Consider the following 24,652-nt stretch of genomic DNA (forward strand, 5'->3'; position numbering starts at 1 on the left):
CAAAGGTAGGTATTAAGCTGGACTAATAAGAGTCAAAACCATCTAAACTAATGAAGCCCTTGCACTGATATTGCAGATAAACTTGCCTTCTGCTGTACTTTGCTGCAGAGAATACCCAAGCTGCTGAAGTCAGAGGTACCAGCAACTTGAGAAGCCTCACCAGTGCAGCACTCTCCCAAGACTATTAGTCCTGATTTTTTTAACACAAGAATTTGTGTGATAAGAGGAGTGTGCCTCAGGTAACAGAGCTGTTATCAGCTCCAGTGCTGGCTCTTTCTGGCACAAGCGTGGGCAGAGATCCCTGAAGGCGCACCAAGGGTGTAAGGCACGCCCTTGCAGCAGTTCTCAGTTTGCAGCAGCCAAGGCTTGCTCCCTGATTCCCAGAAAATGCCTGCCTAAGATGATGCTTGAAGTGACTGAGAGGTATGGCCCCACGGAGATTTGCTGGAGAGCATACCCTACTCCAAGTGAATTTGAAAGGTGCCAGAACAGGCTCCCCACTAAGTGGCTTTTAAAGTCACAGCTTCAAGTGGTCTGTTTTATCTCTTGCTCTTAAGCGTCATTTCTGCCACAAAGAAGAGATTAAATTCTCCCAAGGAGATAACGCTCTGACCCATGTTGAGGTTTTGAACCACATAAAATCTGTCTGACTTTAAATAAGATGAGCCAGAGAAAGGTTTGACTAAGGGCACAGAATAGCCCAAAATCTGTATTAGGTACTCAAATTAATCACTGCTTTATCATCCACCTGATACATTGTGCCGAGTGTTTTATATTACCTCAGACCCTCTACAATATAGACTATTTCTTCCCCCCCACCTTTCTTTAGCAGACTAGATCCCTTTCTTTTTCTGCTTTGAGCTGTGCCACCGTGAACTCTTGCCAAGATGATGGACATGTCGGAATTCGGGGAGGCTGCTCCCTTCCTCCGAAAGAGCGAGAAGGAGCTGATGATGGCACAGACGGTTGCCTTCGATGGTGAGTTGCAGTACCCTTTATGTTGCCAGTGGCTGGTTAAGAGACATAAAGGTTATGTCCAAGTGTAGTTGTGGGAATGTAGAGCAAAGCAGGATACAAAGCCTCTGTTGTCGGTGCTGTGCTGCTGTTTGAGGTAGCTGGTTTAACCAGGTTCTGGTTGCTCTATTCTTCAAATCTATTAAAAACCTCCAGAGAGTAATAAATAAAAATAATCTATCAATTTATGGTAAATAAGTTATAAACAAGGTTTAGAAACAAGATGTGTTTTTACTGCTCTGCCCAGGGAAGCATCACCTTGTCTGTTTGGAAGAAAAAAGCCTCATGTTAATGTTCTACTAACGAGAAAGATCCTGTGGCCAAACTAGATGTCTCATTATGTTGTACCTGTACATTTGTTTGATTAGCATGCTGTGTGACAATCTGATGTTAGCTTTTAGTTTACCATAATTTATTTTTCATGGAATGGATTTATATGAGCACTGTAGTAAGTATAAATACACCAATAAGCACAGATTTTCCTATTTCGAATAGCTGCTGTAACTAAAGACCTAAAGTCTAGTGCAGTTTCTTCAAGTTCTAAAAAGCCACATACATATCTCTACGTGAGTTATTAATATTGCTATTTTTCAAGAAAACCTCGGAAGGATGTGCAGGAATAAGGTTAAATCTGATAGCTAGCAGGCAAATAATGTGGGCTGAATTTCTCGCTCAGATTGCAATTTTCTGTGTGACTTTAGAGCAAACGCCTTAATTTGGGCTTGGATCTCAGTTCCTCCATCTGCATGCTGGTGATAATGATTATGGATTTCCTGTGGAGGCTGAAGCTTAGCCAGCATTTGTGAAATATTTTGACACCTTGTGCTGGAAGAAGCTAGAGGAAGAAAGTGGTGGCTTCAAAGGCAAGACAGCAATTGGGAGCCCTACATCTTCTGCTTTGGCAGGCAGCTCTTCAGCACTGTTGATTTGCTGCCATCCCAGAGGTTTTGTGTTGCTTGTGTGAAAAAAGTAGCCCAGTAATCTTGCTTAGCTAGGCATGGTGTTACTGTTTGACATAAAGCTGTGAACTTTTGGTCTTCTTAATTTCACAGGGAAGAAGAAATGTTGGGTTCCTGATGACAAAAAAGCTTATGTTGAAGCTGAAATTACAGAAACCAGTGGTGGCAAAGTGACTGTGCAGACAACAGATGGAAGGGTAGGCAAATGCTTTTGTCTGATCTGTGACTAAGAAGGCTGGAGCACCAAGGTCCAGAAATTACCTGTCCTGCTTTAAGTTCAGTTGCCTGTTTCACAAAATGTGCTGTGGAATAGGAAGCCCCAGTAACTGATCCCATATCAGAATGGCACGTGAAAAACCACCAAGGGAAAGCCAGCAATGCGGTGGTGGGTTAAATGAGCATCAGCCATGGAGGTTTGTGAGCAGGGGTATGCAACCAGACAGCTCTGGTTTGGCCCCAAAATTAAAAGCCCAGGCTGTAACTAAATCCCATGGCTCCTTTTACAACCATACCACCACACTCCTTACTTTTATAATCTCTGCCTCCCCTAGTTCTTCTGATAGCTGTGAAAATAAACAGTTATGTACATCAGGTGCGTTTGAGGGGAAGGCCTTCCCTCTGCAGGGTGGGGGAAAAAAAAAATGTGTTCTCCTACAAGGTGTGTGAAAACCCCAGTGATTTATAGTGTTGTTGTGTTTATTTGTCTTTGCAGACCATGACTATAAAAGAAGATGATGTGCAATCAATGAACCCTCCCAAATTTGACATGATCGAGGACATGGCTATGCTGACCCATCTGAATGAGGCATCAGTGTTGTACAATCTGAGAAAGCGCTACAGCAACTGGATGATCTATGTAAGAGTCCTTACAAGAGTGTATTTCAAAATCCACATTTCAAATTCACATTTGAATCCGTGTTTTTCATATTCAGTCTACAGCTTCTGATAAGTCACAAAACTGAGGGTCTTGCTCATCTTTTCAGGAAAGAAGTTGTGTGGAGCTGGCTTGTGTCTGAACATAGACAAAACTGAATGAATAAGATGCCTAGTTCTTTGGTTTTGCTTTCCTAGGAGAGGGGTGTGTCATGGGACATATTTTCAGCAATCGAGGCGTTGGGGATGTCAATACCAGTGATGGAGATTTATTTTTCAAGAAAAAATGTCTCAAGCTTAGAGCATACACATAATTTATTTTAGTTCTTTAGTTCAGTAATTTTATTCCCTTAATTTTCAGTACTGACATTGGTCTTGTTTTGTTCTGCTTTTTTCCCTTGCTCTGTATGTTCCTCATGACATCATTAACATAACTTCTGTCAGCACTAGAGCAAGCTTCAGTAGCATCAAATTTTATGAGGCCAAGCTTTTACTCTTGGTTTGCTGAGTTCAATTGTGTCTGGCATCACTCAGTGAGATCTATAGATGTTCTAGCCAATCCCTGGTCTAGCTTTTGATCTTCATCAGAGGAGCAAATCCAACCTTTTCCCATTGTTAAATTGTTAAACTTCGAATTGTTAAACCTTTTCTGCAATTCTCTAATGGCCCTTGTATGGACATGTGTGCCCTAAAGCATCATCTTGCTTGCAGATCAGTAGAGGTAGAAAATTAAATTTGTCATCTTGATTTAATCCATTTACTAGTTGGGGTTTTTGTTTTCTTTGGAGAAAATAAGTCTGCTGACTCATGGCCGGGCCATTCTGGAGAGGGTCCTAATGTTATTTGTTGGAGAAGACACCTGGATTTCACCTGAAACTTTTCGAATGTAATTGAAATCATTACTCTATGTGCACATAGTGCTCGTGCCCGCAAAATAACTGGGTTACTTTAAACATTTTTACTTCAGTCTGGACTAAGTACCTGAGAAGTTACCAACTAACACCAGTTCTCTGGGGTTACATCTGAGAATGATTCTTCCTCAAACAACCAGGCCCTAACCAACTGATGTAGATAATGAAAAAAGGAATTGTAAAGATAGATTTTTACCAACTGTGCTTCTCCAAAAACTAAAGAAAGCTCCACAGCTTTGGGAAATAACACTGTGAAGTTGATTCCTCTTTGAACACCCACCAGATGTTGCCCTAAGGTGCTCCCATCAAATGAATAATGGGATATTGTTTCTCCTCATAAGAATAGAGTTTGAACAGGAAAGCTATAACTTTTATTTCCTTCATAATGTTTCCTTTGAAGGAATGTTTTGAAAAGAACATAGCTCTTACAAGGTAGCAGGGCAGAAAATCAGGCATGGGTCTATATTCACAGCTCCTTTGTTTTGCTGGAGGGGCTGTTTCTGGTTGTCCAGTTCTTTTCCTCTCCTTTGGAAAATGGTTTAATATCTGTAGTTTTGATATTAATTGCCAATAGGAAGTCACTTAGCAGACCACTAGCTTTAGAAAGTCAGGTCAAAGGCTGAAATTCAAGTCAGAATTCAAACTCAAATCAGAAGCTGGCAACACCAAGTCCTGCTTGGTTAATGAATGCTTTTTTCTTGTTCCTTGAGTGGTTTGGGTTGTTTTTTTTTTCCATTCTTGTTTTGTGTTCCTCTCTAGACCTATTCTGGTTTATTCTGTGTGACTATAAACCCCTACAAGTGGTTGCCTGTCTACAAGTCGGAGGTGGTTGCTGCATACAAAGGCAAGCGGCGCTCGGAGGCTCCTCCCCACATCTTCTCCATTGCCGATAACGCGTACCATGACATGCTGCGTAGTAAGTGTCACTCTTCTCTCTCAGAGAGTTGGCTTTGCTTTATTTAGCTCACATGATTGGTACCAAGTGTGATTGGAAGTGATTGGAAGTGTGTGAGACCTTTTACAAGTTTAAATTTCTTAAGAAGTGTTATTTTTACTTTTATTTTAAACTCCCCTGACTGTCCCTGTGATACTTCTGACACCAGTAAGCTCTCTGTGTGGATTATCTATAAGGTGCACATATCTAAATAAACTAGGTGAATCTATCAACTTAGAAATGGATCCATGCCCCAAAACCCTGTAAATATTTTCCTAACCTCAAAAATAAACTTACTGTCAGTTTATGCTCAGTATTCTAATGCTTATGAGATGTATGCATTCAAAACTTAGGAAGCCCACCTATCTTGGGTGCTGTGTGCACATCACTCATATGAGCTTGCTGTAAGTCAGTGCCACGCTGTCTGTCATGAATCTGGGCACCAACCCTACAGCAATGAAATCCTGATTTTCCTGTGAGTTTTTCTTGCCCTGACCCTCAAATTACTGGGGAAAAAATAAAAAGTTTATCAGCAGAGGGCAGCAGTGATGTGTTCACACCAGGTCCTTCCAGACTGCAGGGTAAATCCCAAAAAGACTTGGTGGGAACACATCCTTCTGTCATCTGGTTTAAATACAATGGAAAGTGCCACAGCTGTGAGGAATCGGAAGGCCTGGGCAAGAGAGGATGTGTATGTAGCTGCAGAGAGATCCTCTTTTATCAGGCAAGGGTGAAATGTGTCCAGGCTGCCCAATATGGAACCTGTTGTGATGACAAATTAAAAAACAAAAGAGGCATTTAGGCTCAATGGCTTGGAAAGCTACATTGATTTAACATTTGCTGAACTCGGTTAATAATATATTAAGGAAAGTTGCAAAGTGTTCTAATAAATGCCTGTTTGTGATCAGGCCATTAACAGCGGTGACACTATCAAACTTCATTCCAGCAGCATGGCCAACTAAGTAAGAGTATGTATGTGTAGTACAGAACAGCCTGTGAACCAACAGCAACATACTTGGATTGGTCTTGTGTTACAGGAGCAGAGTCAAACATGAGCAAAGATGTACTCAGGAGTATGAAAAGAAACCTTTTGATGATGGAAAATTATATTATTATCATTTCCAAGACACAGGGAGAATGGCATGACTGACAGATCTTTAATACCAATTTGGACAAAACATAAGAGGATTTAGGGCAGGCCAAGAACTTGCACTGCTGGAGGTCAGACTAGGTGATATTAGTTTTCATCTTTCCATCTCTGCTTCATGTGATTCTCTCTTGTCCTTGCAGGACTGATTCTGGAATGGTCATTACTCATTTGCAATTATAACAAGCAATTTGTACAGTTCACTAAATCAATCTCTCTTTTTTTCTGTCTGTCCACAGATCGGGAGAATCAGTCTATGCTGATCACGTAAGTGCTTCTTCTTGGACCAATCTGAGACTCTGTAGCTGTTGAAAAACTTAGAAGAAAAAAATCCTACTGAATTACAAGTTGACCCTTGAAAGCTCAGCTAAATTGTCTGAAACTTGATCCAAATTGCCAAATAACTGGCATCTGATGGCTGTCTTGAGCCTCATGGGAAAGATTTGATGGAAGCTGGCCCATATCTGATCCCTGTCTGGTGTTCATTCTGAGTAGGCATGAAAACAGCTCAGCAGGCAGTCAAAGAAGCTTTTTTCAGGGTTAACCTTGCTGTGGCTGCCTTCTCTGGATACAGAAGACTTCCTCTTTTCAAGGTGGTTGCTCTTGCTGCAAATGATATTTAAGAATGTCGTGTAGACATCTAAAGGGAGGGAGATGACCAAGTCAGAAAAGAAGAGGCCTGTCATTTACCAACAAGCATGGAAGATGGAGAATGGGGGCTGTCTCTACACAGTTCACACATGTGCCCGGATAACACAGGCAAATTACTGCAGCTTTTCCATATGTTTTCTAACTCATTAGCTGTATGTAGGTATACCTCACATCCTCATTTTGGACGTTAGTGATAAAACTTCATGCCCCTAAAGGAAGTGTAGTGTGAGTTTGTACTAGATTTCTGAGCTTAGTCATATGTAGAATTAGTTGCTGCTGTTACTGGCACTCACGTGATTTCCGCTGAAATGGCTGAAAAAGAAGCTGCGGAAATCAGAGTCAGAGAATCTGAGAACAGTGTGTGTGCAGGGAGGAGCTGGTAGGGCAGGGTGATGAAAGGATGAGTTACAGCTGGTTGAGAAATGACTCTGTTACCTTCCTCCTTCCTTTAGGGGAGAATCCGGTGCTGGCAAGACTGTCAACACAAAACGTGTCATCCAGTACTTTGCCACAGTGGCAGCCCTGGGCGAACCTGGTAAAAAGAGTGTAAGTTGCTGGTGACTATTTTGTTTCAGACTCCCAAAGCTTTTCTGTTTTGTACAACTAACCCCACAAGTCTGCACTGTGGACAGTGGGCCACGTGCTAGACCTCAACTGGCGTGGTTAAGAGGAGAAATTGTTGGGAAAAAATACTGATGCTTCTATACAACGTTTCTGAGAGCTTGCAGTTCTGAAGGTAGAAAAGCAATGCTTGCTTGAACATGCCACACTCCATGTGGAGCAGCAAAACCACTCCTGGTTGTGAACAATCGCTTGATGCTGCTGCTTTTTTTTCTAGGAGTTTTAGCTTCTGTGTATGTTAAATATGTTTCTGAGCCTATTAAAGCTGGTGAAAAGATGGTGAGACTGTAAAGATTAAGAAATATTTTATTTTCCATGGAAAACAGTCTTCAAAAGGACTAGGATTGTCATTTCTCATAAAAATGTCCTTTTGTCGAAAGGTTTTTTTGTCCACAAAAAACCAATGTTTTGACAAAAGATTTTTTTTCAATCAGCTTTTCTGTATTTCTCTTTAGATAAGTGCTGTTCTGCTTATAAGTGCTCTCAAAGGTTACAGTGAATACTGTATTCATGATGGCTTTTATCTTGCATTGCTATGATCTTATTCACTATGAGCTGCATTGTACTTGAAGCCTTAATTTATGGTGAATTAACTGATTCATGTGAACTGTATTTATAAGGCCAAAATTTCAGCTAGACTTAGATTCTGTATATATAACTCACATCACTAAAATCTAATATACACTCATTTGAGCCCTGCAAGGCTCTCCTTAATAAATGATTCAGTGGTCCAGAGCCAGCTTTCCGCATGCAATGACGTTGGTGTTCATAATGGTGTCTGAAACCTGGTGTCCTCAGAGTACAATTGCGCAAATAACAGACACAGCAGCTGGAAGATACGCCATGTCATTTTTCAGCTCAGGTTGCATTCTATTTTCATAATCATTACTTCTTTTTTCAAATAATCCATGAGTTCAAGTACAGCATGCTCTAATTGTCTAAAACTTGTCTGTCTGCATATACATCCTTTTATTCTTACCACCTGGCATCAATCTCTTTTCTCTGTCCTGCTAGTTAGTCTTTTGGTTCCTTGTAGAACATCTGCAGAGCAAAACCAGATAGATGTTTGGAGCAGGGGTTAAAACAACAGGCTGGGTAGAACAACACTTGGTTATTTTGTGATGTACAGTGAATGCAAAGATACACTCATGCATGCCTTTTGAAGGAAGGCTTCAGAAAAGTCCTATTGGTGTGTTGGTGGCCACTAGACATCTAACCTTGCTTAATTTTTGTCTTGTGATGTCCTTCATGTTAGTACTCATGTTCTCTCTTTTTTTTTTCCCCCTCTATTGTGTTCCTCTTTGACAGCAACCAGCCACCAAAACTGGGGTAAGTTATCAGTTCTGCTATTTTATCTTTTCCATGTGAAAACGCTACTGGGCTCTGCCAGTTCATGTCACAAACCTCAACACTTCACTTTGTGTGGTTTCCCCAGTGAAGGATCCCTGGACCCCAGGCAGTTAAAGTATCTTGTTTCAGCAAACTGAGGTTTGGGCGAGTGGCAGTTAATGCTCTTCTCATCTCCAATAATCACAAATATTACAAGCTTTGAGTGCTTTCAGTTATAAAGCATTTTAGTGCTTGTCACTGTCTTCAATAGCCCTTCTCCTACACACATTCACTTGGATGTCCTCACATGCTTCACAGTATGTGGGAAGATATGGTGATTTCTTTTATATGCAGATGGCACAAAATAGCAAATCTACAAAATAAAAAAAATGGTAGAGAGAAGAATGTTTGAGGCCTTTTAAGCACTCATAATATGCTGACAATTTGCTGTTATACCATTCATGCTGTGACACCCCTAGAGTGGAGCTTAATCACTTTGCTTCTCTCTGTAAGTGATTGCACAGGTATAGCAGACAGATGAGTTTGTGGCCTGCAGGTTTCTCAATAGCATCTCAACCTTGATTTCTAGGGAACCTTGGAGGATCAAATCATTCAAGCAAACCCAGCCCTAGAAGCTTTTGGAAATGCCAAAACCCTGAGAAATGACAACTCCTCACGCTTTGTAAGTCTGTAACATGACATAATGATGTCTTCCTCAACAATGGCCAGTTAAATATCCTTTTATAATAATCCCTTCTTAAGTTACTTCTCATTTTTTCCACTAAAATGGTTTGATTTCCACACAGTAGAAGAATAATAAAGTAGGATCTAACCAGGAAAAACTACTGAAAGGATTAAAGATAAAAGGAAGCAAAGAAAGATCTAGCCTTGCTAAATGTTTAAACTGTACATGATCAGAAATAAAGCAAAGCTTCTATGAAGCCTTTTGAACAGCAATGGCAGATTTTCTCCAGCAATGACTCTGCTGCATATCCTCATTTTCCTTCTGTGTTTCCCACTAGCCTAAGCCATTCTGTCTTGCTATAATAACTCTACTTTGTCACCAAGTGTCAGAAATACACCACAGTCCCTGCTTCCTCCCACATCTTCCCCCTCTGCAGACCCACCATACAGCAGTACTGCTGCCTTTGATCCATAGTCTCTAAGTTTTTAGCTGAGCAAGCTCTCCCTGCTTATTCCTCAGTGCTGACATGGCCTTGGGCCTCCCCTCACTTCCATTAGGCTTACATGAGAGCAATCCTCTGAGGAGCTCTGCCTCTGGCACATCTGGTTGACGTCAGCTCAGAGGTCCAAAAGGAGAGGCATAAAGCTCACAGCCTGAGTTGTAGCCTAAGCTTCCCTAACAAATCCAGTTAAAAATGAAAGTGGAAGAGTTGGAGAAGGTCAGAGGTTGTAAGCATCTGTGGAAAGCTACACAATTTTGTAAGGAGTTTGTCAGCTGGAATGGAAATTAATTACTTTAAAGAGTCGATGTGTTTGAATGCAATCAATTACAGGAAAAATACTCAATGTTAATAAAATTTGGGGGGATGAATACGCAAATGTAATGGTCAAAGCAGTGTAAAATCACAGCTCCTTTCTGACAAAAGCAGTTGCATATGTTAGGACTGAAAATGAGGAGTCAAAAAAGGAGCCTGTGTGTTTCATGCCCTGGCTTATTACTCCAAGTCCTGCATCGTGAAACTGGAACCTATGTGCATTTCCATATCTTAGCTTGGCATTTAAGTACACTGTTATCCTTTTTCCACAAGCTGATTACATAGCTGTATGTATAGATTTACACTTGGGAATGTGTAATATCATTGTTTGATATTTCTCATTGAAGATCTGCCTGTGCAAAGTCAAGGAGTTAGCATAAACTGATTCTTTGGGCCAAATGATTGCCTTCAAGCAGCATCCTTTGTTTCCCCTTTATGTATACTACATGCACTAATTAGAATATTCTTCTGTGTGAATTAGGGTAAATTTATTCGAATCCATTTTGGAACCACAGGCAAGCTGTCATCTGCTGATATTGAGATTTGTAAGCAGAAAACTCTCTCCTTTTTAAAAAAATACAATTGCTCATCTGAAAGCTTGGAGAGCCTTTCTCACTGATTTTTTCTTTGTGCAACTAGATTTATTAGAGAAATCTCGAGTGATTTTCCAGCAACCAGGCGAAAGAGACTATCACATCTTCTATCAAATCCTGTCAGGAAAGAAACCAGAGCTTCTGGGTAAGCATTACACAGATCTTCAGCTTTTAAGAAACAACCTTCAGCTTAATAAACAGTGACTGAGAAAGGGAAAGGGGCAAACCTGTGTTTAGAAAGGCCCTTATGCTTCCACTTGAGAAAACAACTCAAATACACTCTTTTGAAGATGAATATTTTCCATGATAGGCTGATGCAGCTACCCTGTAAAATGAGGTGACATTACAGATCAGACTAAGGGAATGAGACTGAAACAGCACTTTTAAAACACGACATTATAAAAGCAAAAAAGGTCACTGAATTTGTGTAATCCAAGGTCTTGAAACATCTGGAAAATGCTCCACCTGCCAAAGCATTTGTGGTAATGAAAACTTAATTATCCAAGCTCTTGCATACGTTATTTTTTTATAGGTCCATGAAGAAAAGCTAGCTCCCTTTTCCTGCCCCAAGTGCCAGAACTGGAATCCTAGCTCATTCTACAGCAAGGGAGAATCTACAAAGCTGCCTGACATTGATTGAGTGGCAATTACCTATTTAAAGTTTTCCCTGGCTGAATGTGGTCCTGTTGGCCTGCTGGAGAAAAGCAAGGAGCAGATGAGGTCTCTCTGCTCCTATCTCCTCATGCTTTGAGTAAAACCTTCACTAGTTTTTTTAAAGTGATGTGGTTTGCTGATTTTAATTTGTGCTCTGAAGAAGCACATTTTACAAAATACATTGAAGAGTCACTTTATTGCTGCACTAAACTCCTACTAAGCCTACAATCATAATCTGTTTTGAAGACTTATTATCCTGACAGTGTGTGGTCAAGTCCCTAACCCTCTTAGCTTTTATGTGGCCTAAATAATGAAGATTACGAGCAAGATTTCACTGAAATGTTGCACTGAAATTCCTGTGTGAATCCCTGTGCTGGGAAATTACGTTCTTTCTCATAAACCGTCTGTATACTCTACAACAGCACACACCTTTCTGGCTGGCAGGAGCATGTCTGCAGGCTCTTAAAGAGGCTGAAACCAATGGGGATTTTTGTTTTGTAGACAAGAAATGTATGTGTTTGTATACAAACACATACATATTTAAATATAGATAAGTATAAAGATAGAACAATATAAATGTAGATAAACAAATGCATAAAATGGTGACTACATAGCAAAGTAAGGCAGATCTTCAGAGAATATGATTTCATATACATATACATTGTTAGACATACGTATATTTATATATACACATGTTTAGACACATAGGTATGTGTATATGTAAATAAAAGATCGAAATCTAGACCAAGCTTTGGTTTGATGAATGTGAGTGAAACTTTCTGTTGATTTAGAGAAGGAGCCAGCTAGCTTTCTAGAAAACAACTACCTAGGGGGGGTGGGGAGTTATGAAAAGCAAAAAGAAAGAGGAGAAAAAGAGTGACATATTCAGACTTCCGTCCATCAGGGGCTAAAGCGTCCTCTGCAAAGAGTCTTAGAAGTCACTGTTTCCTGAGTCTGTTACAAAAGAAGGGAAACTATGCCTATTTTCACTGTTTTAAGTTATACTAAAATTTTCTTTCCTGTATTTAGATAGGATTTTCACTCATAGAGGCATGCAAGGCAGAAAATAAGGCTATCTGGAAATGATGAGTTCAGTGTACTGCAAATCATGCTCAATAGATGTGTGTGCAGTATTCCATATTCTTTTTATTCATGGTATTTCTAAATCTCAATCTTCAGACTGAAAGAGTAGAGTTGGGTGCAGCCCTGCAGTTGTAAAAAAAAAAAGCAAACAGAAAACAATTTTATGCAGTTGTGTAGATACAAATGTATGTCAGATTCTGTCGGTCAATCTCCATTTTTTGTGGATATCCTGAATGAATGGTGGTTTTGACTTTGGTAGTTCTTTTACAGATATGCTACTGGTATCTACCAATCCGTACGACTACCACTTTTGCTCACAGGGAGTAGTTACAGTGGACAACTTGGATGATGGAGAAGAACTGCTGGCAACAGACGTAAGCCTGTGTTGGTTTGACTTTGTGCTTCATAGATTAGGTGCATGTGCGGAGGCAAAGTGCTGGAAGGAGACTAACTTCTGTCGCTGAAACTATTGGACCAAAGTGAAAGCATAAATGGGCCTTGATTTCATTCATACGATGAAGCACGAGGCCTGATAAACTACTATCATTTTGAATCTGGCCTTGCTCCATGTATTGCCCATAGGCCCAATCTTCTCATAATTATGATACATAAAATGCTAGAAAAGGAGAATGTTCGAATGTTCTTCCTGCTACCCAGCCACTGCTGAATCTTCAAGATATTCCAGTGTCTACTTTCCGAGCTAACACCCATTGGCAGCTTAGTAATATCCACCACACAAAGATAGATTGCAGGGCTGCAAAATGCTGTTGCTTTTGAATAGAGAAGTGACAAAATGTCTGTGTTTCCTGTTCACAGCAAGCCATGGACATCTTGGGATTTGTGCCCGATGAGAAGTCTGGTTCCTACAAGCTCACAGGTGCTATCATGCACTTCGGGAACATGAAATTCAAACAAAGACCCAGAGAAGAACAGGCAGAGGCTGATGGCACTGAAAGTAAGAATAACACCTAAAATTAGTCCTTGCCTTAAAAAATCTGGCATGTATCATGCACTGTGTTGAGGAAGAAGTGTCTGTTTGCTTTGATCTTGCACAGTGTACCTCCCACTCAGACAAGAGTGCAGTGCTTTATTTCTTGCAGTGACTCATTCAGTGGTGAGTAACCTTTGCAGAAGGTGAACAGACACAGTCAGAGTAACCCAGTGAAATTCCATTTTTGTGGCTATTTGAACAAAATGGTTGTAAAAAGTTGTTGCCTTAGCTTTTTCTTGCTTCAGGTCTTGCTTCTTAATTTCCTCTCATACTTGAAATTGTCTACAACTGATGTGGAGATATGTTCTTTTCCCTATATCTGAAGAGTTTCTCAAGTGTGATTCTTGCAGCAATTGGGGTCTAAAGTAGCTAGATGACCTCTTCTACCACAACAAAGAGTACAGACACACCTAACACAAGTAATTAAAAAAGCAAAGCATCCATTTTCTATTTGAAAGTGGATGTACTTAATATTTTTTTCTTGGCTAGGCATGATTCCATGTAGAAGTTCAAAGCCAATTGAAACCTCTTTTCTCTTGATCAGGTGCTGACAAAGCTGCCTACCTGATGGGAATCAATTCCTCTGATTTGATTAAGGGTTTATTGCACCCTAGGGTAAAAGTTGGCAATGAGTATGTGACCAAAGGTCAAAGCGTTGAACAGGTAAGGAGAAGCTTTCTGGATATCTGCATACCTCTCCAACGATCCTTGAGGGTTAATCTATAACATCTGAGAGAGACAGACAGCTGCTAGAAATGCTAACATGTACCTCTAGTACCTGTTCTTGTTTTATAGCCCCAAACTTGGGGAATAAATAGTGAAAGTGCAGGGAAACTGGTAAAGAGATTGACAAGGGAATAGTGGCTGGTACTGCCTTTGAAAGAATTGGTTTTCTGATGTTGAGCAGTCACTTAATGAAACCAGGTGCAGTAAAACCACATGGGGATTGACATCTAATTCTGGATGAGTATAGTTACCTAGAAGAGTTGAGCCATGGATTATTTATTCACTCATTACTCATTCATTATTCATGCAATTTTAAGCTCTGTGTGACCTCAATCAGTTAAAGGCAATATCCACTTAAAGGTATCTCTTAATTTAAGAAACAAAGTCCTTGGGTTAGCACTGCTGCGTCTGTAGCAGTATTGTAGGAGATTTTGCAGCATTTTGGTTACAATGAAAATTGTTGTTTGAAGACAGGCTGTGGTACAGGCTCAGAAACCAGAAAACTGATGGAGAGAGGTCTATCAGTGCAATCAAAATCTTCTGTCAGGCTTTTTCCTATTGCTTGCTTATGCCTTAGCATCCATCAAAAATTAGAAAATGTCAATGAGCAACTTGAACACAGACTTCCTCTATTCCAGCAGTAGGTCTGCGTGTCATGGCTGGCATACCTAACTACCTACCTATCACTTTATGTACACGTTAGTATACATACATATACATAACAGCAATTTAAAGTCAGCATAGATAATGGTAGAGGCTGTGTGTTGTATGATGTATGTCATGGTGATTATAAGAACAGCTGTGAAATTTAATTTCAACCATAAGTAGGGGTTGAAATAGGCTACTGTACTGAAATCTTTGTATTCCACCGTGAAATCTGTTCCACACAGTGGTATTTTGAAACATGTATTTTAGGTTTTGTATGCTGTTGGAGCCTTATCTAAGGCAGTATACGATCGAATGTTCAAATGGCTGGTGGTCCGTATCAACAAGACCTTGGACACTAAGCTGCCGAGACAGTTCTTCATTGGAGTCCTGGATATTGCTGGGTTTGAAATCTTTGATGTGAGTATTAATGTGTGAGGATTTGGTGGAAGGACATCAAAGGTACCAAATGATAAGTCTTGTGTGGCTATTTCTTTTTCTACATGAACAGAAGACAAAGTACTGAGAAAGTTGTAAGCAAATAGTGTATATGATATTACAAGGTTTTTCCACAAACAGATGAAGAAGATACTCAGCATTTAGCACAGCTGGACATGGTGATAGTTCCTGAGGAGGAAGAGAGTGGTATTAGCAAAGACATCTCACATGCTTTTGGCTGTTTTTTAGGAGAGTGCATTGTGTCTCATTTTCTCTTTGAGAAAAAGTATATTTTGTAGGACATGATATTTATTCATCTTTGTATCTCAATGTAAGAGATATATTTTCATTTTGATGAAAAGGATTTTTTTACAGTGAGAACAATCATTTGGTAGAATAACCTCCCCAAGAACTTGGTAGAGACCCCATCACTGGAGATTTTCAAGATGTGATTGGGCAGAGTGCTAGACAATCTCATCTAGGCTTCCTCTCCCACAAAAGGTTACACCAGATGATCTTTTGAGATCTCTTCCAACCTGGGCTGTTCTGTGATTCTGTCATCATTGTAAAAAAGCCTATATAAGAAAAGCATGTCACAATCTCTGTTGCTCAGCGTCCATTCTTGAAGATAAGTGCATAATGATGTTACTACTACATGTTGCTCTCTGTATGCAACAGAACAAAGAGCATCTTGTCTCTGCTTTATAGGACTGATGTGGCCAGCTGCTGAAAGAAAGGGATATGTATCTGGAAAGACACCATATATCCTGAGAAAAATGAACAAAACTGGGTGTCCTCACTCTCTAGAGGACAGCACATGAGGCAGCCAACAGGCTGCTACTGAACTCTCTCCTCCTTTGCCTTCAGTGTTACTCTCAGTAGTTTCTCCACCAGTTACTGTTTAGGAGGTTCTGGATGCAAACAGTTTCCTTTCAGTTCTACCAAGCCCTTACCTGTGGTGCAAATTCTTCTTTTTATCTCTTTCTGCAGTTTAACAGCTTCGAGCAACTCTGCATCAATTACACTAACGAGAAACTGCAACAGTTTTTCAATCATCACATGTTTGTCCTGGAGCAAGAAGAGTACAAGAAAGAAGGCATTGATTGGGTATTCATTGATTTTGGCATGGACCTGCAGGCCTGCATTGATCTAATTGAGAAGGTATGTACAGGAGTGCTAAGGTTTATTTACTGAATTGGTTTCATTCATGATGCTCCCTTGAAGGTGTCATCAAGTCCCAGTGAACAGAGTAGGATAAATAGCAGGATGAGTTTCGTGCCTTTCTACAGAATCAAAGGAAAGTCAACATTTGTGGCATTCATGGCTACTTGGCTTGAGCTCTGTAAGTTTGCCTTACAGAGCCAACAGTAACCACAAGCTGTAACTGTTAAGTTGAATGTCTGTGTAATCTTCCTTGGTTTTTACTCTTGTCTTTCTCTATCCCTGCTGTTCTTCCATTTACTCTGTGCTACTTATACTTAACATCAAACTTACTTGTCAGCTTTTCAGTGCAACTGTTTCAGTCACATGCACTGTACCTCTCCCTGTGAGGCTCCTGTTTCTCGCATTACATTACATGTTGATGTGCAAAGTACTTTGTAGCCTTCCTAGCCTGGAACTATTGCTTCTTTCTCACCACTTTCCCAACATGGGAGGAAATGCTTTTCATTTTCTCTTCTTTGTGAGTATAATGGGGTCCTGGTGGGGACAGCTGTCCCTTGATCTCTTTCCGCCGTGTCTTATGGCATGGCATCTAACCCTGCTGATCTGTGAGGAAAAATGAAATATTGAGTCTTGCATCAAGACATTTCGAACAGATGGAGTAGAAAGGCTGATTATTAAGTACCTTTCTACTTGACGACTTTCTTCTCCAAGGACGGGATATCTGCGCATGATCCTAATCCCTCAAACCATCTGTCCAGTGCTAGGAAGTTCATTCATGTTTTCCTGAGACACGAATGGTAAAATGCTAGTTGGTTCAACTGCCCTGTAAGGTAAATCAAACTCTTTCCAGAAGTCTTCATAAAGCCTCCTAAGGCAGAAGTGACATACTGAATAGTCAAAAGTGTGGTTTCTGTTTTAACAGAATAGTCAGGGGCTTCCTCCTCAGAATGAGAAGAAATTTTGCAGGCTTCAAATTCCATCAGATCAGACTTCAAGGCTGCACAGCTACTGAACACAAGCAGCCTAGGCATTTTTCAACAAACATATTCTTAAATCCACAGCCACTGGGAATCCTGTCTATCCTTGAAGAGGAATGCATGTTCCCCAAAGCTACAGATATGACGTTCAAAGCCAAACTCTATGACAATCATCTTGGAAAGTCACCTAACTTACAGAAGCCCAGGCCTGATAAGAAAAGGAAATATGAGGCTCACTTTGAACTACTCCATTATGCTGGTGCAGTAAGTTCCTCTACTGGTGCGTAGACATCGTCTTAGTCTTCCAGGTGGCGTTTGACCCATAGCACACAACAAAGAAGGGAGGATGGGAGGATGAAGAGTGAGGAGAAAGGAACAGTGAGGAGTAAAAGTAGACATCTACTCTCTCTCTTCACAAGTATTGAAGTACAGCATGATGCCACCAGACTCCAGGACATCTGGTTCTTGGATATACAAATAAAACACAACAAATTGAGGAAGGCTACTAGTGCTTTTGCTGAAAATATACCTTACCTTTGTCACTTTTCCTATAATCAGATTCAGACTACTGATTAAACAGCAGCAGCAGCACCTGACTTTCCATCTTGGTTCCCTGTACAAATCAACTAATTTTGCATTAACTTCAGGGATGTTTAAATAAAAAAAGAGCAAAATATTTTACATCATTTTTTATTTACAATAAGATCTGTGCATCAAGGTAGCCATGGGAAATGTGACTAATTTTGCCATGAAGATTGAATTAACAGGTCTGATGGTGATGGGGTGAATGGGAATTCAACTCAGTGCTGTGACACCTGAGCCAAAACTTGGAGTTTCAAAGCTCTGTTTTCAGACCAGATGGGCAGAAAGAAGTTGAGAGGGACACAGGAAATTTTTTTATTAAACTGGAGTTGATATGAAGCCTCAGCATAGCAGAGCTAGAACCCACTTGATGCGGTTAATTTCAAATTATAATTGAACTTTAAAGCTAACTTTGTATTTGTTAAGAGAAATAATGCCTATTTTGCTCTTTATCTGTAGCTGTTAATGTATTCAGCATTAGTAATTGTCATTAGAATTTCTATCCCCTTGTGGTAATAATAATGGAATATATTTTCCCACTAAACGGAGCTGAGGCAAAGCCCAGGGGTTAGATTTTTAATCATTAAGATTTCCATCAGAAAATCTTGATTATTCCAGTGTACATGCTGTTATGAAGTGAAATCATTATTTGTACACTTTTAAGTTCGGTACTTGTTAGTAGAGTTCCTGGGACACTGCTGACATGCGGTATCTCTACAGCCAACCTCATGGAATCTCTGAGAAGATGTAGGGATCAGTGAGTTTGGAAGAGATGTGTGGGATTTAAATGGTAATTATTAGGGAGAGAAGTTTGTGAATTAGGAAGCAGAGAATTGGAGGGCAAGTGATGGAAAGCTGGGTGGCTAGTACTGTTCTGAGAGCAACACCTCACAAAACATCACTGGCTTCAAGCCAAACCATAAAGAACTACTGACTGCAACCTCTGTTTTGTTTTCAATGCTTTGCTGTAGGTTCCCTATAACATTATTGGGTGGCTTGAGAAGAACAAAGACCCACTTAATGAAACTGTGGTAGGTATTTTCCAAAAATCATCCAACAAACTCCTGGCAAGCTTGTTTGAAAGCTACATTGGCGCAGACAGTGGTAAGTGGAATTAGCTCAAATGGGTTTTCTTTCTTTCCTGGGAAGTATGCTTGGGAATGAATTTAAGAAAAAAACAAGGAAAAAGTCTCTCAGCTGCAACTGACTCAATGCTAAATGAGGCAGTGACTAATTATTTAGATGCACAAAGTGTTTGTAGGAGTTTGCCAGTTATACTAAGGAGGCTATTAAGTCAGCTAGTTTGAATACATGATACTCTGAGCAATTTTGGCAAGGAATCTGTCTGTTGTGTGAGTGCTTCAGTGGGAATTTGAGCATCCAGGTGTTCAGATATGCAGGCAAATGTTGCCCAAAAAGCTTTTGTACGTAAATGCTTAGGAACAAGTACAGCTCTTGTGTTCCATACTGTAGTCCTCCTTGCTAGCCAACCTGAATTAAGTAAGAAATACAAAGCTTAGGAAAAGCTTCGCGACCTGGGGCTGTTTAGCCTATAAAAGAGAAGACTGAGGGAGGACCTCATTAACACCTACAAGTACTTAAAGGGTGGATGTCAGGAGGATAGGGCAACATGTTTTTCTGTTGCCTCCAGTGACAGGACAAGGAGTAATGGACAAAACCTGGAGCACAAAAAGTTCCATTTGAACATGATGAACTTCTTTCCTGTGAGGGTGAGGGTGCCCTGGCACAGGCTGCCCAGGGAGGGTGTAGAGTCTCCTTCTCTGTAGGTTTTCAAAACCCACCTGGACACTTTCCTGTGTGACCTGATCGAGGTGAACCTGCTTTAGCAAGTGATTGGACTGGATGATCTCTAGAGATCACTTCCAACCCCCACCATTCTATGATTTTGTGATTCAAAGAGTGTTTTGGAAAATTTTGTTGGATTAGTAGCAAGCAGGCACTGAAGGTACTTGAGCAACATTACACATTGGCCAAAGTAGATGATTTTGTCAATACCTCTTCCTTTTGGTTGCTGTTAGTTTTTTGTTTGACAAGAGAAATGTATGTCGGAGAACATATTTAAGCTGTATGCAATGGACAGAACTGTTTTATTTATGAGAAGACAAGTAGCAAGCACCTAGAAAATTGATCTTAAGTAAGTAAGACTGGCATTCATTACAAAGATATAGCTCTTATGTCCTGAAGTTGCAATCACTTACAGTCTACTTATTAGTAACCTCATTTCTATAGATTTTGTTGTCATGAATCATAACATACTTTCTGAGGCTGCAGACTTCATAATGTGAATAAGAGATGGAGCTGCATGTAAATAACAAAAATGCTGCTACTAGCAAATTCTTGCAAGTTACTAACTGCCTGTTTGCCTGTGGACGTTCCTGTCTGTCAGAACACTACTGTGCCTTTCTTCAGTGTCAGAAGAAAATAGCAGCCTGTTCAGATTAGCCTCTTCCAGTCTCGACAGTGTCACTTTCAGAAGGGGGAAAGATTGGATAATTGCATCAAGCACATTACACTCTTCACATCTCCTTTTATGTTGACTATTGTTGACAGGTGACAGAATGCCAGACCTTCTGGGAATGATCTAATAGTCCAGTGTTTAGAAAGCTGCAGCAATTGCTGTAAATTTGTAGGTCAGGCTTGGCTCTTGTGAAACTTCGTAAAGGTCATGTCAGAAACTTGCATTCCTTTGGGTGATCTGAGTGATTTTGACTCTGAAGCTTTAAGCAAAATTTAAGGAATGCAAAGCTACTATATCTGAAATTTCAAAGCAAGTATTAATTTTCCTTTATTCTGGACAAATGTTACTTGCACAAATTCATTGTCTGCATAGCAGACACATGAGAATCAATGTCTATACAGTACAATGTGAAGCATAAATTTTCCCTAAGCATTACCTTTCTGCATCATCTCACCCTGTGGGCTTTTTAATGAACTACAAAGGACACTATTTTGATAAAAGTTACTCTTCTGCCTTATTCATATTTATGGGCTTTCTGTATAACAAGTGAGACTGTGTACATCTGAAATGCAAACGCCATTCAGTGGTCTTTGACAAAAATTCTAAGTATGGACAGAGAGCTGTAAACTTATGATATATTACCTATTCAGAATATTTTGTATAATGTTTGAGCAATCAGAGACATAAAGTCATTAGCTATGCCTTTCATTCGAAGGGAGTTGCACTTTTAGAAAGATTTGTTTGTCTCCCATGCCCTGCCTGCACCCCTTACTGAGATACAGATTGTAATTTTTGTTTATTTATTTTCATTTTTATTTCTTAGCTGACCAGGGTGGAGAAAAGAAACGCAAGAAAGGTGCTTCTTTTCAAACAGTGTCCTCGTTGCACAAGGTTTGTTTACTTCTCCCACTTGATGTTTTGAGTTAAGACAATGCATAGAAAAGGAATGTTAAAGATTGTAATGGACAAAGAAATTGAAATGCAACACTGGAATTTTATTTAGGGCTTGGGTTATTGACTTTGGCTAAGTCGATACTCTGTTATGTATGAGGGCCTAGTCCATTTTATCTTCTTTGAGGATTCAGGAGACTGGCTGTAAGTGTATTTGAGAAAGTATCACAAAATATCGCAAACAATCTTTACCTTTTATTTTTGTTGCCTACAGATTCATACATGTCTTTCAAACAGGAACTGATTACAAGTAATTTGCTTGTCTCTACCTGGTTACTGTTTCTAATTGGATCCTAGCATTAGAGCAGTCATAGGAAACAAAAGTTGTTGAATGGAGTGGTATATGGCTTCTTTTTTCCCGAGTAACTCCCTTCTGCTGAGGCCGATGTGTGGTCTTGGTGGGAGCCTTCACTAGGATCATGCCTGGGGAAAAATGCAGCCTGTAATTTACCATTAGTACCATTTCTAATAAGTAACATTGAGGAATGTAGTGTCGGTAAAGCTCAGGTAGTGAAGGAAGTAGTTATCTCCCACTAGTCATGTAATTTTATCTTCTTTGGTGGTTCTCATGAAGAGAAATCACAGGAAATCAATGTCTGTATCTTACCAACTGAAGAAGTGTAAAGATAGCTGAAGGATCACTCAGTACTTTAACAATCCACAAATAGAAGCCCACTTTCCAGCACACAAGAAGTTGCTAAGTACCCAGCTCAGGTTGTCTTATTTGTCATCCTGACTGGCATGTGAGAAATTTTCTATTTGAACAGTTGTACTGATGACATTATATTCCACCTCTAATGGTCTCTATCTTCTGCTTACAAGACAAAACATGTTCCACACAGCTTGGTGATAACTGGTAGGCATTGAATGTCTGGTTTCTTCCAAACTGTCTTGAGAGATGTCTGATTAAGATCAATAAAGGGAAAATGTTTGACCAGGAGGACAAAAAGACAGCTTTTATAAGGAAGAGATGGGAAAGGTGAACTATCATCACTGAGTGGGGAAGTGACTAGTGTCTTGGTTTTGTCTGGGATAGAGTTAATTTTTTCCTAGTAGCTGCTACAAGGCTGTGTTTTGGATTTGTGCTGAAAAACAGTGTTGATAACCCATGAAATTTCTAGTTATTGCCAAGTGCTTGCACAGCGTCAAGGCCTTTTCTGCTTACCACCTTATTCTGACAGCGAGTGGGCTGGGGGTGTGCAAGAAGCCAGGAAGGAGCATGGCCAGGACAGCTGACCCAAACTAGACATAGGGATATTCCAAACCACAGGATGTCATGCCCAGTATACAAACTGGGGGGAGATGGATGGGAGGGGCAAATCGCTGCTTGAGCATCAGTCAGCAGGTACTGAGCAACTGCTTTGGGCAACACTAGTTTGGGGGTTTATTTCTCTTTTTTTGTTACATTCCTTTTCACTACAATTATTAGTAAATTTTTTAACTATTATTTTTATTATTATATTTTAGCTTAGTTAAGTTGGTAAGCTGTTCATATCCCAACCCACAAGTTTCAAATGTTTCTTTCCTGATCCTTCTCCCCATCCCACTGGGGGAGCAGTGTGAGTCACTGAGTTGCCAACTGGGCTTAAACCAGGACACTAGGCAAAAGTGCAGTTGGCTTTACAGAAGTGCTCTACAGGATGATACTGCATCTTGCACACTGTTCATCTTCATTCTGACATTTCTGGGATCGTAAGTAAAACATGTGTCTTCTTAAGACTTTGCTAAAACTGATGTGCATTCCTATAATAAAGTTAATTTGTACTTTGGTTTATTTGAACACATTTCACTGTAATAATCCTGGTAAGCTTATAATTTTGTTTGGGACTATTTAGAGAGACGATGTCAACAAAATTAGCAACCAACAAGCCAAAGAAATAAGTGATTGGAATTCCACCAAACCACTAAAGCTAATTGTGTTTTTAACCATTCTGTTCTAGGAAAATTTAAATAAGCTGATGACTAACCTAAAATCTACAGCTCCTCACTTTGTACGATGCATTATCCCCAATGAATCCAAAACTCCAGGTATGGCAAACACAACAGTCTGAAAATGTTAGTATATTTGAACTATGTCATTCCAGTACTTCATTCCAAGCCACCAGATTGTATTTAAATACTGTCTGTGTTTTTCACTCTTAACCAGTGGTGTTGCTCTTTCAGGAGTGACACCACACATTTTCCAGTTCCCTCAGTTAAATGAAGATTAATCTCTAGGCAGAAACTCCGTTTAATTTAGCCTTGTTTTTATCCCTGAAGGTGAAATGGATGCGTTCCTTGTCTTGCATCAGCTCCGCTGTAATGGTGTCCTTGAAGGCATCCGCATTTGCCGTAAGGGTTTCCCAAACAGGGTGCTTTATGCTGACTTTAAACAAAGGTAATGCAGAGCTGTGTTGTCTCATGTCCTAACTCATCAGTCAAAATAAGCAAAGCGTGTCTTCTTATTTTTGTTTGAGTTTACTTTCTACTCAATTTGTGTGAACATGGAAGGCAGAATTCTGCTTTTGTTTGTATCTGTGTAGATGCTAAGTAGGAAACTATCCTAGGTGATTTTTTTTTTAAGTTTTGGGGGAAGAGAGGGGGAAAAAAAAGCAGAATCTAGGCCAGTTTTACTCACTCTTCATCTGTTATTAACAGGTACCGCATTCTGAATCCTGGTGCAATCCCAGAGGATAAATTTGTGGATAGCAGAAAAGCTGCTGAAAAACTGCTGGCATCTTTAGATGTTGACCATAACCAATATCGGTTTGGACACACTAAGGTAACCAGAAAAGACCATCACTGTTCATGTAAAGCAGAAAGTGATGGATCTAATATTTATTTTGCAGAATAGGACATTATTAAATTTCTAGTGGTGACAACAAACAAAGAATTAATAAAATAAGAAACCAGAAATATAGCAGCAAAGTGATGTTAATTTTTAAGCTATGATAGAGGAATTTTGTTTCTCTGGCTCACGCTCCCACAAAGCTTTTATTACAGCAGCACTACAGCAGCAGATGATGCTCCATGCCTCCCAGTAAAACAATAACTTATTTAATATAATGTAGGTACACTCAGACATAGACGGACCACAAGATCAGCTGCAGCCTTTGAAATGAGGCCATGTGCAATTATGACGTGATCCCATTATCAAGGATCTATGAGAGCTGAGAGTTGTGGTTCAGCTAACCTGCTTTGAACCCTGCTACAGCTGAAAAAAGTGCTCTGGCAATGAAAATGTGGCAATAAAATAGTCAGGCCTATTCAAAATTGAGGAGGTGAGGCCCAATTTTAAAACAAATTCGGAAGTGTACAGTGCATTCCCTGATGCAAATAATCTTGGGCTCTCTATGCCCTTTTACTTCATAATGTGTCAATAGAAATACCATTCTTCTGAATGATTTCAATAAGTTCTGTATAACTGTGGAATAAAGTAAGTTGTTATGGTG

At 39.9% G+C, this 24,652-nt stretch overlaps 1 protein-coding gene across 1 annotated transcript in view; it reads left to right on the forward strand.

Moving 5' to 3' along the window:
• The first annotated feature begins 884 nt into the window (after positions 1-884).
• Positions 885-24,652, forward strand: part of MYH15 (myosin heavy chain 15) — a 46,542-nt gene continuing 22,774 nt past the window's right edge. The window contains exons 1-21 of the mRNA XM_010204695.2: positions 885-978; positions 2,067-2,170; positions 2,686-2,829; positions 4,517-4,673; positions 6,078-6,105; positions 6,942-7,035; positions 8,419-8,439; positions 9,029-9,121; positions 10,420-10,483; positions 10,578-10,676; positions 12,539-12,642; positions 13,085-13,223; positions 13,804-13,922; positions 14,901-15,050; positions 16,059-16,229; positions 17,294-17,473; positions 18,763-18,895; positions 21,094-21,161; positions 23,162-23,249; positions 23,481-23,598; positions 23,859-23,982. Coding sequence (XP_010202997.1) covers positions 888-978; positions 2,067-2,170; positions 2,686-2,829; positions 4,517-4,673; positions 6,078-6,105; positions 6,942-7,035; positions 8,419-8,439; positions 9,029-9,121; positions 10,420-10,483; positions 10,578-10,676; positions 12,539-12,642; positions 13,085-13,223; positions 13,804-13,922; positions 14,901-15,050; positions 16,059-16,229; positions 17,294-17,473; positions 18,763-18,895; positions 21,094-21,161; positions 23,162-23,249; positions 23,481-23,598; positions 23,859-23,982 — 2,289 coding nt within the window. The 5' untranslated portion in view covers positions 885-887. The remainder of the gene's footprint in view (positions 979-2,066; positions 2,171-2,685; positions 2,830-4,516; positions 4,674-6,077; positions 6,106-6,941; positions 7,036-8,418; positions 8,440-9,028; positions 9,122-10,419; positions 10,484-10,577; positions 10,677-12,538; positions 12,643-13,084; positions 13,224-13,803; positions 13,923-14,900; positions 15,051-16,058; positions 16,230-17,293; positions 17,474-18,762; positions 18,896-21,093; positions 21,162-23,161; positions 23,250-23,480; positions 23,599-23,858; positions 23,983-24,652) is intronic.

Source organism: Colius striatus, chromosome 1 (genome assembly GCF_028858725.1).
Source record: "Colius striatus isolate bColStr4 chromosome 1, bColStr4.1.hap1, whole genome shotgun sequence".
Classification (NCBI taxonomy): Eukaryota; Metazoa; Chordata; class Aves; order Coliiformes; family Coliidae; genus Colius; species Colius striatus.